The sequence below is a fragment of the Glycine soja genome, chromosome 2 (assembly GCF_004193775.1).
Source record: "Glycine soja cultivar W05 chromosome 2, ASM419377v2, whole genome shotgun sequence".
NCBI classification, from domain to species: domain Eukaryota; kingdom Viridiplantae; phylum Streptophyta; class Magnoliopsida; order Fabales; family Fabaceae; genus Glycine; species Glycine soja.
The window spans coordinates 27,663,040-27,676,415 of record NC_041003.1 but is presented as its reverse complement, the minus strand read 5'-3'; the positions used below and the strand labels follow the sequence as shown (position 1 = coordinate 27,676,415).

Sequence of the window (13,376 nt, the reverse complement as noted above, 5' to 3'; positions counted from 1 at the left end):
CATGAGCTTCATTCGTCGTTGCTTTGATCCTCCTTCGAATCCTTAGACGTTTCTTTTACATCCTACTTTTCTCTAGTATTATAAGTTGTTAATTTTCTGGACATTTTATTATTTCTGCCTTGTATTTGGCTTTGGATATTTAGCACTTGGTTATTTTGTGTTTTGCTTTGGATATTTCGCTCTTGGTTATATTGCTATGGATGATTCGCTTTTGGTTATTTTGTGATGTTAGCTTTGGATTTTGTGGCTTTGTTATTTTGTCTGGCATTTTTGACTTTTTGATGTTGCCAAAGAGGGAGAGAAACTCAGGGTAGATCTTTTCTAACAATAGGCAATAAATTGCAAAATTACGGGGGAGTAAGGGTGAGTGCTCGTCTTGCGAATATAATATCTTGTAATCATGTTTTCAAATAGTTGTCATCATCAAAAAGGGGGAGAATGTGAGTGCATATGCTGTATGAAGATTTTGATGATGCCAAAAGATTGAAGCAATTCAAAGTTTACTACAAGATTCAAGTTAAAATCAAGATATCAAGAGAAAAGAATCACGATAGTCCTTTATGTGTTAAAAGAATCTCTTAAAAAGATTGCAAAAGTTTGGCCTTAAAATGCTTAAACTTTCAAATCTCTTATAAAGTTTTTAAGTGGCTTTACATCTTCGAAAAATATATATTTCTCGTAATTGATTACCAGAAGCAAAAATGATTTTGCAAAGCTTTCAAAAAAGTTTGAAATTGAATTTTAAAGGTTGTAATCAATTACCACTTGTGTAATCGATTATCAATAACAAAATGTTTTGAATTTCAAACTGAAAAGACATGACTTCTCAAAAATTAATTGTGTAATCGATTACCACAGATCTGTAATTGATTACCAGTGAGAAAATTTCAAAAATAACTCTGAAAAGTCACATCCCTTCATAAGTTTTTGAAAAGCCACCAAAGGCCTATAAATATGTGACTTATGTTCGAAAATATTTAGAAATTTTCAGAACTTCATTGTCTTATTCTCTCAAAAGAAAATCTTTGGCCAAACACTTGCAAAACAATTAAGAATTCTTATAAGTTCTTCAAGTTGTATTATTCTTCTCTTAAAGAGAAAAAAACATCTTCTGTACTTCAAAAGCAAACTATTGTTGTAATCAAGAGGCAGTGGGTCTCTTGATTTGTAAGTTTTTCTGAATACAAGGGAAAGGTATCCCTGTGTGGTTCAAAAGTTATAAAGGAATTTACAAGGATAGTAGAAATCTCAAGTGGATTGCTTGAGAACTAGACGTAGGCACACTAAATGGCCGAACCAATATAAAACTGAGTTTGCAATTCTCTCTTCCCTAATCTCATTTACATTATTGTAGTTTAATTTTATTTTGCACATTTAAATAGCATCGAATGAATTGTTCATTGCTTCTTTTTCTGCATATTAAGACTGCATATATCTTTTAAAGAGATAATTAATATTTGTTAGGGGAAAATTTTGAAACTTAATTCACCTCCCATCTTAAGTTATTGAGGTCACTTGTTTAACAATATGTAATTTAATCATTTTAATAATATTGTTAATAGTATTTGTCACATTGTTGGAAAGAAGTTTATGCATCTTTTTATGATTGGACAAATCACATATAGAATACTAAAAAATTTCAAATAAACATACTCATATGCTTTTTTTTATCCCGTGTTGTTATATTGGAGAGATTTTTTATTTTATTTTTGTCACACTCTCTAGTAATTGTTTATACCTATTTGTACATCTGAGTAAATCATAGTGTAAATAAAGACAATAACATTTCAAGTAAAATTTATCACATTCTTTGACATATATGTCTATGCCTATTTTCACACTTGGATAAATCACATTTAGTGAATAACACGAGTTAAATACTATGCTAGATATATTAATCATGTTGTGATTGCATTTTTCAAATATATTCTTATTGAACATTGCTCAATAGTTCATTTTCATTAAATAAAGGCAATCGCATTTAAGATAAATTTGTGACATTAATTGGATAAAAAAAAACAAAATTCAAATAAAAATTGTCACACTCTTTGACAATTGTTTTGCCTATTTTCTCACTTGGGTAATCACATTGAGTGAATGACAGTTTAAATAAATAATTCGATTTTATTATGTATGTTTATCACAATTTAAATATTACACTTACCATATTAATTTTATTGTGATTTTTCATATTTTAAATATTTTTTTAACAAATATTGTTCAATTGTTCAGTTCCATTAAATAAAAGTGAAAATTGTTATATTCTTTGATAGATGTTTATGCTCATTTTTATGGTTAAATAAAAATAAAAATACTCAAATTCTATGTATATCCCATGCATCACACAAGTAAAAAAAAAAACTAGTTTAATGGAAAAGGGAGAACGTGTAGAAGAAAGATTGTTAGGGTTTTCAAAGAAAGGAAAAATTGACTTAGACAAGTTATTTTTAACACTCAAATTTTAATTGTCAAAATAGTCCTCAATGTTTTGATTTACATGTAATGTGCCACGTCACCAACATTATTAATGTTAATTGATTGATGCTAACAAAGACTAAGAGCATATGCAATGGGGGAGTTTTTTTTTAATGAGTTGCTTAACAAAAAAATTGTTTTGGTGTGTCACATATAATTTTGAATTGTTTAAATATTGCGTAGGAGTTGCTTAACTTTGTATTAAATATAAGAGAGAAATTAATTGAGTTGTTTAAGATTGAGGTGACACAAATTGAATTACTTATATCAACACCATTGTAAATATTCTAACACGACTAACATCTTATAATTTCAAGAATGTATTTACAAGTTTTTTTTCAAGAATCAACATGTCAACGTTCTATAATTTCAAGAACTAAAATAATGATTTACTTATAAATTTTTGTGATAATTTGGGTGGGTGATTACCCTTAATTACAACAAAACTCGTCACTCATGTTGATACATACACATCTTGGATAGTAATTTTTTTAATATTTATTTCTCATTATTATTTGTCTTTGGAACTACATTTTGTTTTTGTGTACTCAAATTTGTTCATGTCTCTTTCATATTAAATTTTAACTTACAAATTTTAGTTATACACTTTTCCATGATCGCACTTTGTCATTAATAATTATCATTCTTCTCACCAAAATCCTTCATAGAAAAAGGTTTGAAAATGAGATAGGGGAAGTAGACCTCTTTGTTGTGTTTGACAAAGCACATTCCAACCAAAGAACATGTAAATAAGCGAAACCGGGTGGTAACCAATTACGAAAATTTGATTATTCTTGCTATTAAATTACATTATAGATAATGAAGCATACTCTTGTTGTAGTTGTTGCCACGCCCTATAGGGTTCTACAAAAGAAAGAAAAACACACATTTTAATACAGTTTGTTGTTTGTTGTAGCATAAGACTAGAGATTACATGGCACAATATATAATAAGTCACAGACTCCCCATTCCTCGTCCCTTCATGACATGTCTCCTTAGGCCAGGTATATGGACATTGGTGATGTAGTCATTCCAATCAATGCTCTTTACATCAAAGCCAAACTCCCTTTTTTCTTTTTCAGACATGCTTTCCATTAATCTTTGTGTGTTACTATTATCAAACCTGGATCACATTAATTTGTTTGAAATCAGTAATTTATTCCTCATTACATGTACGGTTGTTTTTATTTTATTTTATTTTGAGTAAACAATATATGGATTAATAACATAATTTTTATATTGTCATTTAATTACAAAATATCACATATTTACATAGGGGTGTAAGTGAGTCGGTTTAGGTTGGGTTGGTCAAACCTGTGACCCAACCTAATCAGAGTTGGTTAAGGTCGATTTTCTAAAGCAAAAAATAAAACCCAACCTAAATCAATCTGTTTGTAAACAGTTTGAGTTGGGTTGGGTCAACAAGTCAAAACATTTAATTTTGTTTGTTCTTTTTTGAAATGTAATATTTTTATAAGTTAAAATTTTTATTAAATGAATCAGACATAATTATTTATTGTTAGATTTTTTATTAAAAAGAAAATTTTATTGTGATGGCACATCCCACTCCACTCGAGTGACTCCTATCTATCTATCTATCCATGGGGGATGGGAAATTAAACATACCATATTCGAAATAAGGAGTTTTAATAAACATGCTGAGGATGGGTTTCAAATACTTTTTTCTACCAAAACTAATGAGACACTACAAGGCTTACCCTTTGTAAATAGACCCGAAATATTTTTAGAAGTCCATCTGAAGGGACTTCAATAAATAAAATCATTGTTGCTTTGATCCTGAAGGTTAAAAATGCGTTGATGATTACTCAATTCATGTCGATAAGTCTATATAATCAATAGTTTTTTAAAAATACAAAAATATATAATAATAATAATAATAATAATAATAATAATAATAATAATAATAGTTTAATACAAATTAAAGGGTTAACGGGTTAACGGGTTAATGGTTTAACAGGTTCAGATGTGGCCAAACTCAAAACTCAATAGGTTTGATTGGTTCGATTCAGGTCTAACCCAAACATAAAAATTATTCAACCTAAACTATTTGGATTGATCTGGGTCAATTCGGATTCGCAGGTGATCTGCACCCACTTACACCCCACCTTTTATAATAACTATCTTCAAAGTCATGTCTCATGATTTCTGATTGACTATGAATTATATAGGAAGTTTATTAACTTTTTTAGAGTGTCATTCATATTTATTGAGAGTGAAAATTTTTACACTGACAGTGCATGTTAAATTAAACTTGAGCTACTATTGTTGCCACTAGTTGAAGAGTGTGAAATTAAATGAGTATCTAACCTTCCACCATAAAATGTGTATGGTTCATAAATGTTGGCCAAGTACTTTGCTTGCTCCACTGATTTTCTGCACATGTTTTCAAGTTTTTGAGACATCTTCCCCTTTGAGGAGGCCACAGCTGTGAGGCCTCTTTTCTGAATAGCATCTCTCCACAGGTGGCCAGAGAATTCTTCTGTGGAGCTAAACAACTTCATCAGTGGAACTTGAATTGGCCTACCCTTTGAGTCAATGCATGGTGAGGAGCTGTAATGTTCATAGAGAAGCCTTGCCAGGTCTTGGAAAACTAGAGGGTTCACCACAGATGAAGCAATTTGGTACACATTGATATCTGGCTTTTGGCTCACTCCATGCCTTGCCATTGCAGCTAAGGTTGCATTAACAACCATGTCAGCTGGGACCTATATGATGAGAGCAAATGAACAACTGCTTAGTGTGAGAAATGAGAATTATTAACCAATCTATGGAGTTTAAGAATTGTTTAATTCTCTTTTTACTTTTTAGATAATGGATTGTGTGAAAAAACGTAATTCTTTAATGTCACTTACCACATCTAGTACTCCATTTGGATCTACCAGAAAACCTGTTAGCTGCCCTTTCCCATAGCAGAGAACTATTGGATCCATCATCCTGGTAGTTAAAAGAAAAACTTTTAGTTACAATAACAAATCCTTATCCCACTAGGTGAAGTCAGTTGCATAGATCACAACGTCATTCAGCACACTTAAAAAGAAAAACTTTTAGTTATATCAGACAAATTAAGAGTGCAGTTTGTTTAAGATTCTTTTTCCCAAGAGCCATTTTTGAAATATGTTGAAGTATTTGGTAAGCATTTTAAAAAAATATGAAAACCAGATTTTAGATTATTTTGAGAAATTATATAAAATAATAACTTTTGAAGTCTCTAAAAGAAAATCATTTTTTTTATGCTATCTTAAAATCACTTTTTATTATGCTTAAACAAATGATCTTTAAGTTCGTTTTCTTTTTAAAAAAATGATGGTAACTTACCTATTTCCTTCCATCCATCCAGGAAATGGTTCACTGAAAGTGCTCTCAATAACACTTGGTCGCATTACAACAACTGGAATATCCCCTCTCAATTTGTCAATCATCATTTCTCCCATAGCCTTTGTGAACACATATGTATCCTGCCACCCATATCTTCTGGCCCTGTATAAGAAATAACTCAACAATCAAATTAGATTATGAATTTCAAATAGGAGGTTGAACCTTCCTGTTTCTACAATTTCTTGATCATTTTACATAAACATGAAAATTGGAAAGATAAATAACGAGCCATTTAAAACATGAAATTTTTTAAAAACAGTATAATTGTGGCCACAATTGCGGTTGCAATATCAAGATTTTTGGAAACTTCACATCACAACCATAATATAAGGAAACTCAATACCTCTCTAGACCAATCTCCTTCATTTTCTGAGCTAGTAAGTTGTCTTCAATGTCCCCTTTGTAATTTGAAACCAGATTTATTTCTCCTTCAATGTCCAATGTGGGAAGGTATTTTGGGGAAACTTCAGATATATATTTTTCTCTTGCTATGCACTCTCCAATGCTAAATGGTCTCTCCATGATCCTACCTTGCCTTTGTCCATTGACATATGCTGCACATTACAAGCAAGGACTTTGTCATTTGGGTATACAATGTAAATCATACTTAGCACATGGATTTGAGTTTTTAAAACAATTCTTGTCGTTTTACCTGTTGAAACATGCAGAAAGAGCTTGAGCTTCTTGCACTTTTTGGCAATGTTCATAAGGCGGCATGGCCCTATGGTGTTTATGTTGATAGCAGTGTCATATCTGATAGCATTAGTCAAATGATTACACACAAAAAAATAGGAATTTATCATTGATGTAGAAGCTTTTTGGAGAGTCATAGAGGCTAACCTTTCATCAAATGTGGTATTAGCTGCAGAATTTACAATGACATCTACCTCCTCTGCTATAACATCAGATATACCCTCATCTAGTCCAAGATTATGTTCACAAATATTGCCTACAACAGGAACTAGCTTGCTCAACATAAAGGCTTGGTATGATTTTCCATGGATTTCTTGAAGGCATCTGAAAAGTTCTGTGTTTATGATCTAAACCACACAAGCAAAAATTTAACACGAGATTAAGAAATGAAGCAATGAGCTTAGACAAGTTCAAACTGAAAAAATAAGATGAGAAAACATTTTCTATTTATTCCTATTTTCAAAATTACAAAAACATCATCTCATTTTAACTTTTTCTATATTTTCAAAGATTCATATAGAAACAGTGAAAACAAAAGAAAACATGTATTTAGTATTTCAAGTACGAATCTTGAAACAAAGTGAAATTAAGATGTCATTTTTGTAATTATATGTGAATAGAAATTTTTTCTCAAACCTAAAATTTCATAAATGCCATACTTCGTTTTGCAATCTCTCCATTGCAGCTTGCTTATTCTTTGCCTTGATCAAAAGGTACATTTTCCCCACATCTGGCTCTGTCCTTAGAATCTTCTCAATAAAAACTGAATTAATAGCAAACAAATGTCACTACTCACAATATATCATTGTCAAAACCTATTAAACAATTGAGGAAACTTAAGATGCTTGGCATATTATCTCCACAAAAGATTATATTAGAAAGATACCTTTGGCTAGAAACCCAGTTGCCCCAGTAATGAAAAACTTTTTCCCTCCAAGAAACTTGACAATGCCTATTCCATCTTCCACCCCTATCAATGTTGTTGGTCCATCATAAGGCACCAAATCCTTCACCAAAATCTCTGCCTGGCTTTTCCCATTTTGTGACAAGACCAAGCTTCCTGCATCCATTAGAACTGCAGCTGCATGATCTGTGCCAACCAATGCTGATCTTTCTGTCAACACAGAAGACAAGCCTGAGGAGGACTTAATTACATTCCCACCCCCTTGGCAATACACAACACATGCCTTCCTCCTTGAAGGGCACCGCTCATTGTTTTGTGGCACTCCAAATATGAGTTTGGTGAGTAAACTTGAGGAAAAAGAATAACCTATGGACAAGACCCCCATGGCTTGCAGGGAAAATGAGAAACAAAGTTAAGAAGATAAAAGGGTAGTGCTAGCTAAATGTGGTGCAGTTAAAATTGGTTAACTTGAAATCTTGGCTAAATTTCTTGATGAACAAGAAAGAAAAATGCAAGTAAACAAACTCCACTCTATAAGATAAGAGAAGGGGATTGGTTGGTTTGGTGTACAAAGAGAATGAATGAAGGGAAGGGAAGGGAAGAGTCTGAAGGGGAAAAGAAAAGTAGGTTGGATTTAAGGATGAAGGAGATGAGAGTTAGGTACTTATAATATTGTATTTTGTGGAATGTGAGAGTATATCTCATATGAAACTCTCTTTTTGCCGCATTGTCACACCTCACATGAAGGCATGCATGCACCTAAAGCTTAGATGGCGGGAGCTCTCTTTCTTTCACTTGTTTGATTATTATTCTCTCTTCTTGGTAACTGGTGGTTTCTTATGTTCTATTCTTTGCTAGAAAATATAGGGATAGAAAGGGTGTGAGTGAGACACTGGTTGGTTTTGGTTCCCATTGAGCTGCAACTTTGGTTTAGCATTTATATGAGGAGAGATCACTAGTTTAAAAGTAACTCTTTTAGAATTATTTATTATTATTATTATTTTTTGAAAATCTAATGTTATAATTTTTTTGAATTTAGTGTCCTATTTTATCCCACAAATTTGATTTTACTGGTTTAATTGAACAATTTTTAATAATGATTTAACTTAACATTCAATATTTAATGAAATTTGAACGTGGTGGTGCAATTAAATGTCTTTGTTAAATATTGGAGGTTAAATTAATGGATAAACCAAAATTACACGGTTATGATAAATAATGAATCAAATTCGTGAAATAAAAGGGAGAGACTAATTCACAATTCACAAAGAACAATAATAAGGAAATTAAAAATGTTATATAAAAAATATATTAAGAGTATAACTAAGTCATAATGTATTAAATTATTAATGATTATTCTTTAGTAGCCGTATAAAGATCAATAGTAAGTGTAATGTCAAAAGGGGTCAAATTCTTAGGTGACAAATGAGCCCAAAACTTTGAAGCTTCAAATGCAATACAGATAATCATAAATACTAATGTTCCTTTACGTACATGATAACTACGTGACATGCATATCATAGTAAGTTAACCCCAATTTGTCTAGTTAGATATTATGGGAGATATATTGTAGGAGAGAAACACATTGAATGTTAGAAAATTGTACATGTTCTGTTCAACCAAATCAAAGGGAGAGAGAAATGTAAAAGGAATGAATGATGATAAATAACTCAAGCTGTTTAATGAATAATGTATAGGCCGAAGTCAAATAATTCAATAAGAATTAAGAAAATTTACCATGTTTGCATCGAGGATTTCAAAATTTCTAGAAAATTTAAATACATAACATTTTAATTACTTGATTTAAATTCTTTTCATTTTCTAAACATTTTGTTTGGATGAAACAATTTAATTTCTTATATTTTAATTTTCTTGTTTGGATAAAATAATTTAATTTTCAATCAAATTCAAATTTTAATTTTTAAATATTTATTTAAAAAATAAAATATTAATATTGAATAAAAATAAATATTTTTCATTTTTAAAATATTTAAATATTCAAAATAATTTCAATAATTTTTTTAATATTTAACAATTAAAAACAAAAAAAATAATAATTAGATTAAACAATTTTGAATCTTACACAATATTCTTGTATTAACACAAAAAAACTTAGATTAAACAATACTACAAACTTAAGAATGAATGATATATAATTCTTTGTTCAATCTAGTTTCTTATTAAAAAAAATTCAATTGCATCGTCTCGCAATAAATTTTTAAAAACACATCGAAAATAAACAATTACATGATTTAATATCTCATACAAAATTCAAATATTAATATTAATTTCATTGTTTGTAAGAGAAGAAAATAATTATAATACATATCAAGACCTAAAATCTTATATTGTCCACGTTGATATCATTCACTAATAATAGATAAAAAATAATTGATGACTCAAATAAGCCCAAACTAAAACTAAATTATATCATTGGTTATCCGTGTCCCAAAATATGCAGTTACTAGTGAAATTCCAATACTCCAATATAGGACTCCAAACCACTAGCCTCTAATCCTCCTACAAGTAGCAAAAATGATTAGTTTTTGGATACACCATTGTAGAAGAAACATGAGTTTCTATTTCTTGTGTCTAGTCATCAGTTCTCACATCTCATTATCACACTTGACACCTGAACAACAAAAATGTCAAAAATCAAACCAACCATAATTTAGTGAGAAAAGAGATGAGCCATTGAGTTGGGTGATGGGTGAATAACAAAGGTTGAAAGTTGAAACTTATGTAGAGAAGAGGTTAAGGAATTTTGCAAGATGTGTTAAAACATAATCTGTGTTTTTGTCGATTGGGAGGGCTTTCACACTCGCTAATTGCTTTAGATTTAGATTGTCGATTTAATAGTTTTAGCCCATGGTTGTCGTGTTAAGATGAGTATCAAAACTGACTCACGTAACACTTCTTGAATATCTTCATCATTGACTTTACCATCCATTTTTTCTACCATTAGGTTAAAAGAGTTGGACATTTTATTCAAAGAAGTTATTATTCCTTATTTTACTCCAATCTCTTGTGATCAGAATGTGTGCCAAAAGAAGTTGAACCTTGTCCTTTTTCCTTTTGCATTAGAACTTGGTTATTCTAGGTCTATAGAAGCATTATCCCTTCTATTTTGTTTCACACAAAAGTGGACTATGTTATTCACATTGCTTCTTTATTCTTCTATTTTGAAAAATATTGCAAATTGTATGTTTTTTAAGAGTTTAATAACAAGTATCAAAAGTTCGAAACTAACATATTTAAATATATATCAATATGTTTTAAATATATAAAAAATAAATTATGAAATATTTTCAATTTATATCTTATTACAAATAATTCATTGTAAATTGTATTTTTAATATATTATATTTATTTCATATTAAAATTAAATGTGTTAATATTCAATTTTTTATGTTGATTAATATATATATATAATCATATAATTTATTGAAGTAATTTATTAAATATTTTCATATATATTATCATATTTATTTATATTTTAAAAAATAAAAAAAATTAAAGTAATAATCATACTCATTGAAGGTATAAGAGTAGTCTTATACCATATAACCATAACAATGTTGTGAATGATTCCACACTCATGATAAATATGAAGCAACAACAAGTACATGATCAAACATGGTCTTTTTTTGTTTGTGGTTTCAAATTCATATGATCAATATAAAGCAAAAATTAAAATATGTGATCAAACATGTATGCTTTATTTTTTATCGTGTTTTGATACAAAAATAATAAAGTAATATATATACTGATTTTAACCTTTTTTATACAATTACAAATGTTGACCTAATGTGTGACATTGTTTGTTAATAAATTTAGTGATTGCTTAACTTGATTGGCATAAATTATAAGCCAAAACATTATTTAAAATAAAAAAATTTAATTTATTAGATTTTTTGTGTAAATTTAAATTGTTAATTCAACTAAAACATAGACCATAAGCAGACAATCAAGTATTTTATGAAAATTTAATATGAGTAGTCATTATTAATCATAATGAATTATACGTGAAATTCCATAATAATTCTAATTAACACTCTAGATTAAAATACTATTATTTTATTTGATGTCGAATATGTGTTTTACGAAGAGTAACTATGGAGCAGAGATACAACTAGAAGCATCCCCCATACATGATAAATTATTATTTTAACCTTCGGATATCATTAGAGACCTAATTAGACCATTAGAAACATACATCTCAATTAATTAAAGTCCTACAACAAATTGGCTAAATAAAAAAAAATACTTAGTCTTGGGAAAATTATTTCTTTTATTCTCTTTTAAAACTTATTTTATTACTTAAGTGTAATATAAATCCCAAGACAAATCACTTTTACCACAATCCCTTGTCAATCCCTCTTTATATCCTTCAACCAAAGACATTCTCCACATATAGAAGCAATTTTGCTTCCCCACACCTCCATCCATACCCGTCAAGTCAAATGACATAACTCATGAATACTCTCATTGGTTCAATTGTCTCCATTTTCCTCCATCCACTTTAAGCAAGGTGAACTTTTCTCTTATTTTTTTCTTGTTAGGGCTATGCAAAAGTATTTACCATGTTTTCCATCTCTTTTTTCTTTCCTTTCTATGGCTTCAAAATGATAGCTTATCTTTCTTGGTTGTTGGAAGCTTGGAGCACCATTCTTTAAGAACTTTGGCAAAAAAAAAAAGTCAAAAACAAACCTTTAGTTGGGGGAAACTCTTAAGCCCTCAGAAATTTATGAATTGTTTGTGTTGTATTTTTTTCCTAAAAAATGTTTGGTAAACTCTTCCCAATTAGTTTGACAACTTGAGCAAGGTTCTTAATGAAAAATTTATTCTTACATGATTTGCTATTTTATTTCTCCTTTCTCCACGTTTTGCTAATATTTTCTTGATTTTATTGGTTGGATATTGGCATAATGTTATGTTTAAAATTATATTCTTTGATAGATATATATATGATTGTGTTGTTGGGTGATATGTGTTGTGTTGCATTTTAGTTCATTATTATGTGTCCTTTTAGTTAGAATTAGTTGTATGATTTGTTGTTTAGGTCTTAGTTTTGCATATTTTGAATGTTTTCATATTTTTTTAACTTGTTACGCTTTTGTTTTTTTAATTTGTGCATGAGATTTATGTTGATTCAAGTTTAAAATCTTGAAGATTAGTCCATAGGTTTTGGTTTCATGATTTTACAATGTCAAACAAGTTTTAATATATACGACATTTGTATTGTATGTTTTTAGACTAGTCATGATGTTTGATATAGTTGTAGTTTGTCTTATATTCATGCTTAGTATGATTCAAATATGTTAAACAAGTGGATTGATCTCTAAGTTTCTTATAAGCATTAAGTCCAACACTTTGTAATCGATTAGGAGGTTTTGTAATCATTTACAAAGTGTTAGAACAAGCAACAAAATCATCTTATACTTGAAATTACGCTAGAAGCATCGAAGTAATCGATTACCAATTTTGTAATCAATTATATGTGCCAGTTTCAGAAGAAGAAAGTTTTGTTGTGTTGCAACCTACCCTTCAGCGGAAAGGCAAGGCGAAATGTCAAAGGTGCATCTTCCAAAAAGGAAAACACGTGGGAGTCACCACCAACATTTATTTGAGGAAAATGTTAGAAAAAATGAAAAAGAAAAGGTCTGCAGATTTTGAAAATAAGGGTTCGGGAGTTATTTACGCCTGGGGAAGGTATTAGCACTCCATGCGCTCGTTACAAGGGACTACAACCTTTGATCGAGTGTGCAAAACAATACTTCAAAATTGTGCATTTTCCCTTTTTATATTTTTTTTTCTGGGATTGACAAGGGTGTTGCCCTTGCTCCTACATATCCTCAGGTGCGATGAGGAATTCAGACCTACGTAGTTCTTTAAGTCTGAAAGTTTG

General features: G+C 29.9%; 1 protein-coding gene across 1 annotated transcript; it reads right to left on the bottom strand.

Moving 5' to 3' along the window:
* Positions 1–3,203: 3,203 nt before the first annotated feature.
* LOC114391828 (fatty acyl-CoA reductase 2-like) lies at positions 3,204–8,063 on the bottom strand. Its single transcript, XM_028352813.1, has 9 exons — positions 7,451–8,063; positions 7,224–7,327; positions 6,712–6,911; positions 6,524–6,624; positions 6,215–6,425; positions 5,812–5,973; positions 5,349–5,430; positions 4,804–5,201; positions 3,204–3,598 (listed from the first exon to the last, which is right to left on the bottom strand). Exons 1-9 carry the CDS (start codon positions 7,851–7,853, stop codon positions 3,430–3,432), a joined length of 1,830 nt encoding a protein of 609 aa, XP_028208614.1. The 5' UTR covers positions 7,854–8,063; the 3' UTR covers positions 3,204–3,429.
* Between the last annotated feature and the right edge of the window lie 5,313 nt (positions 8,064–13,376).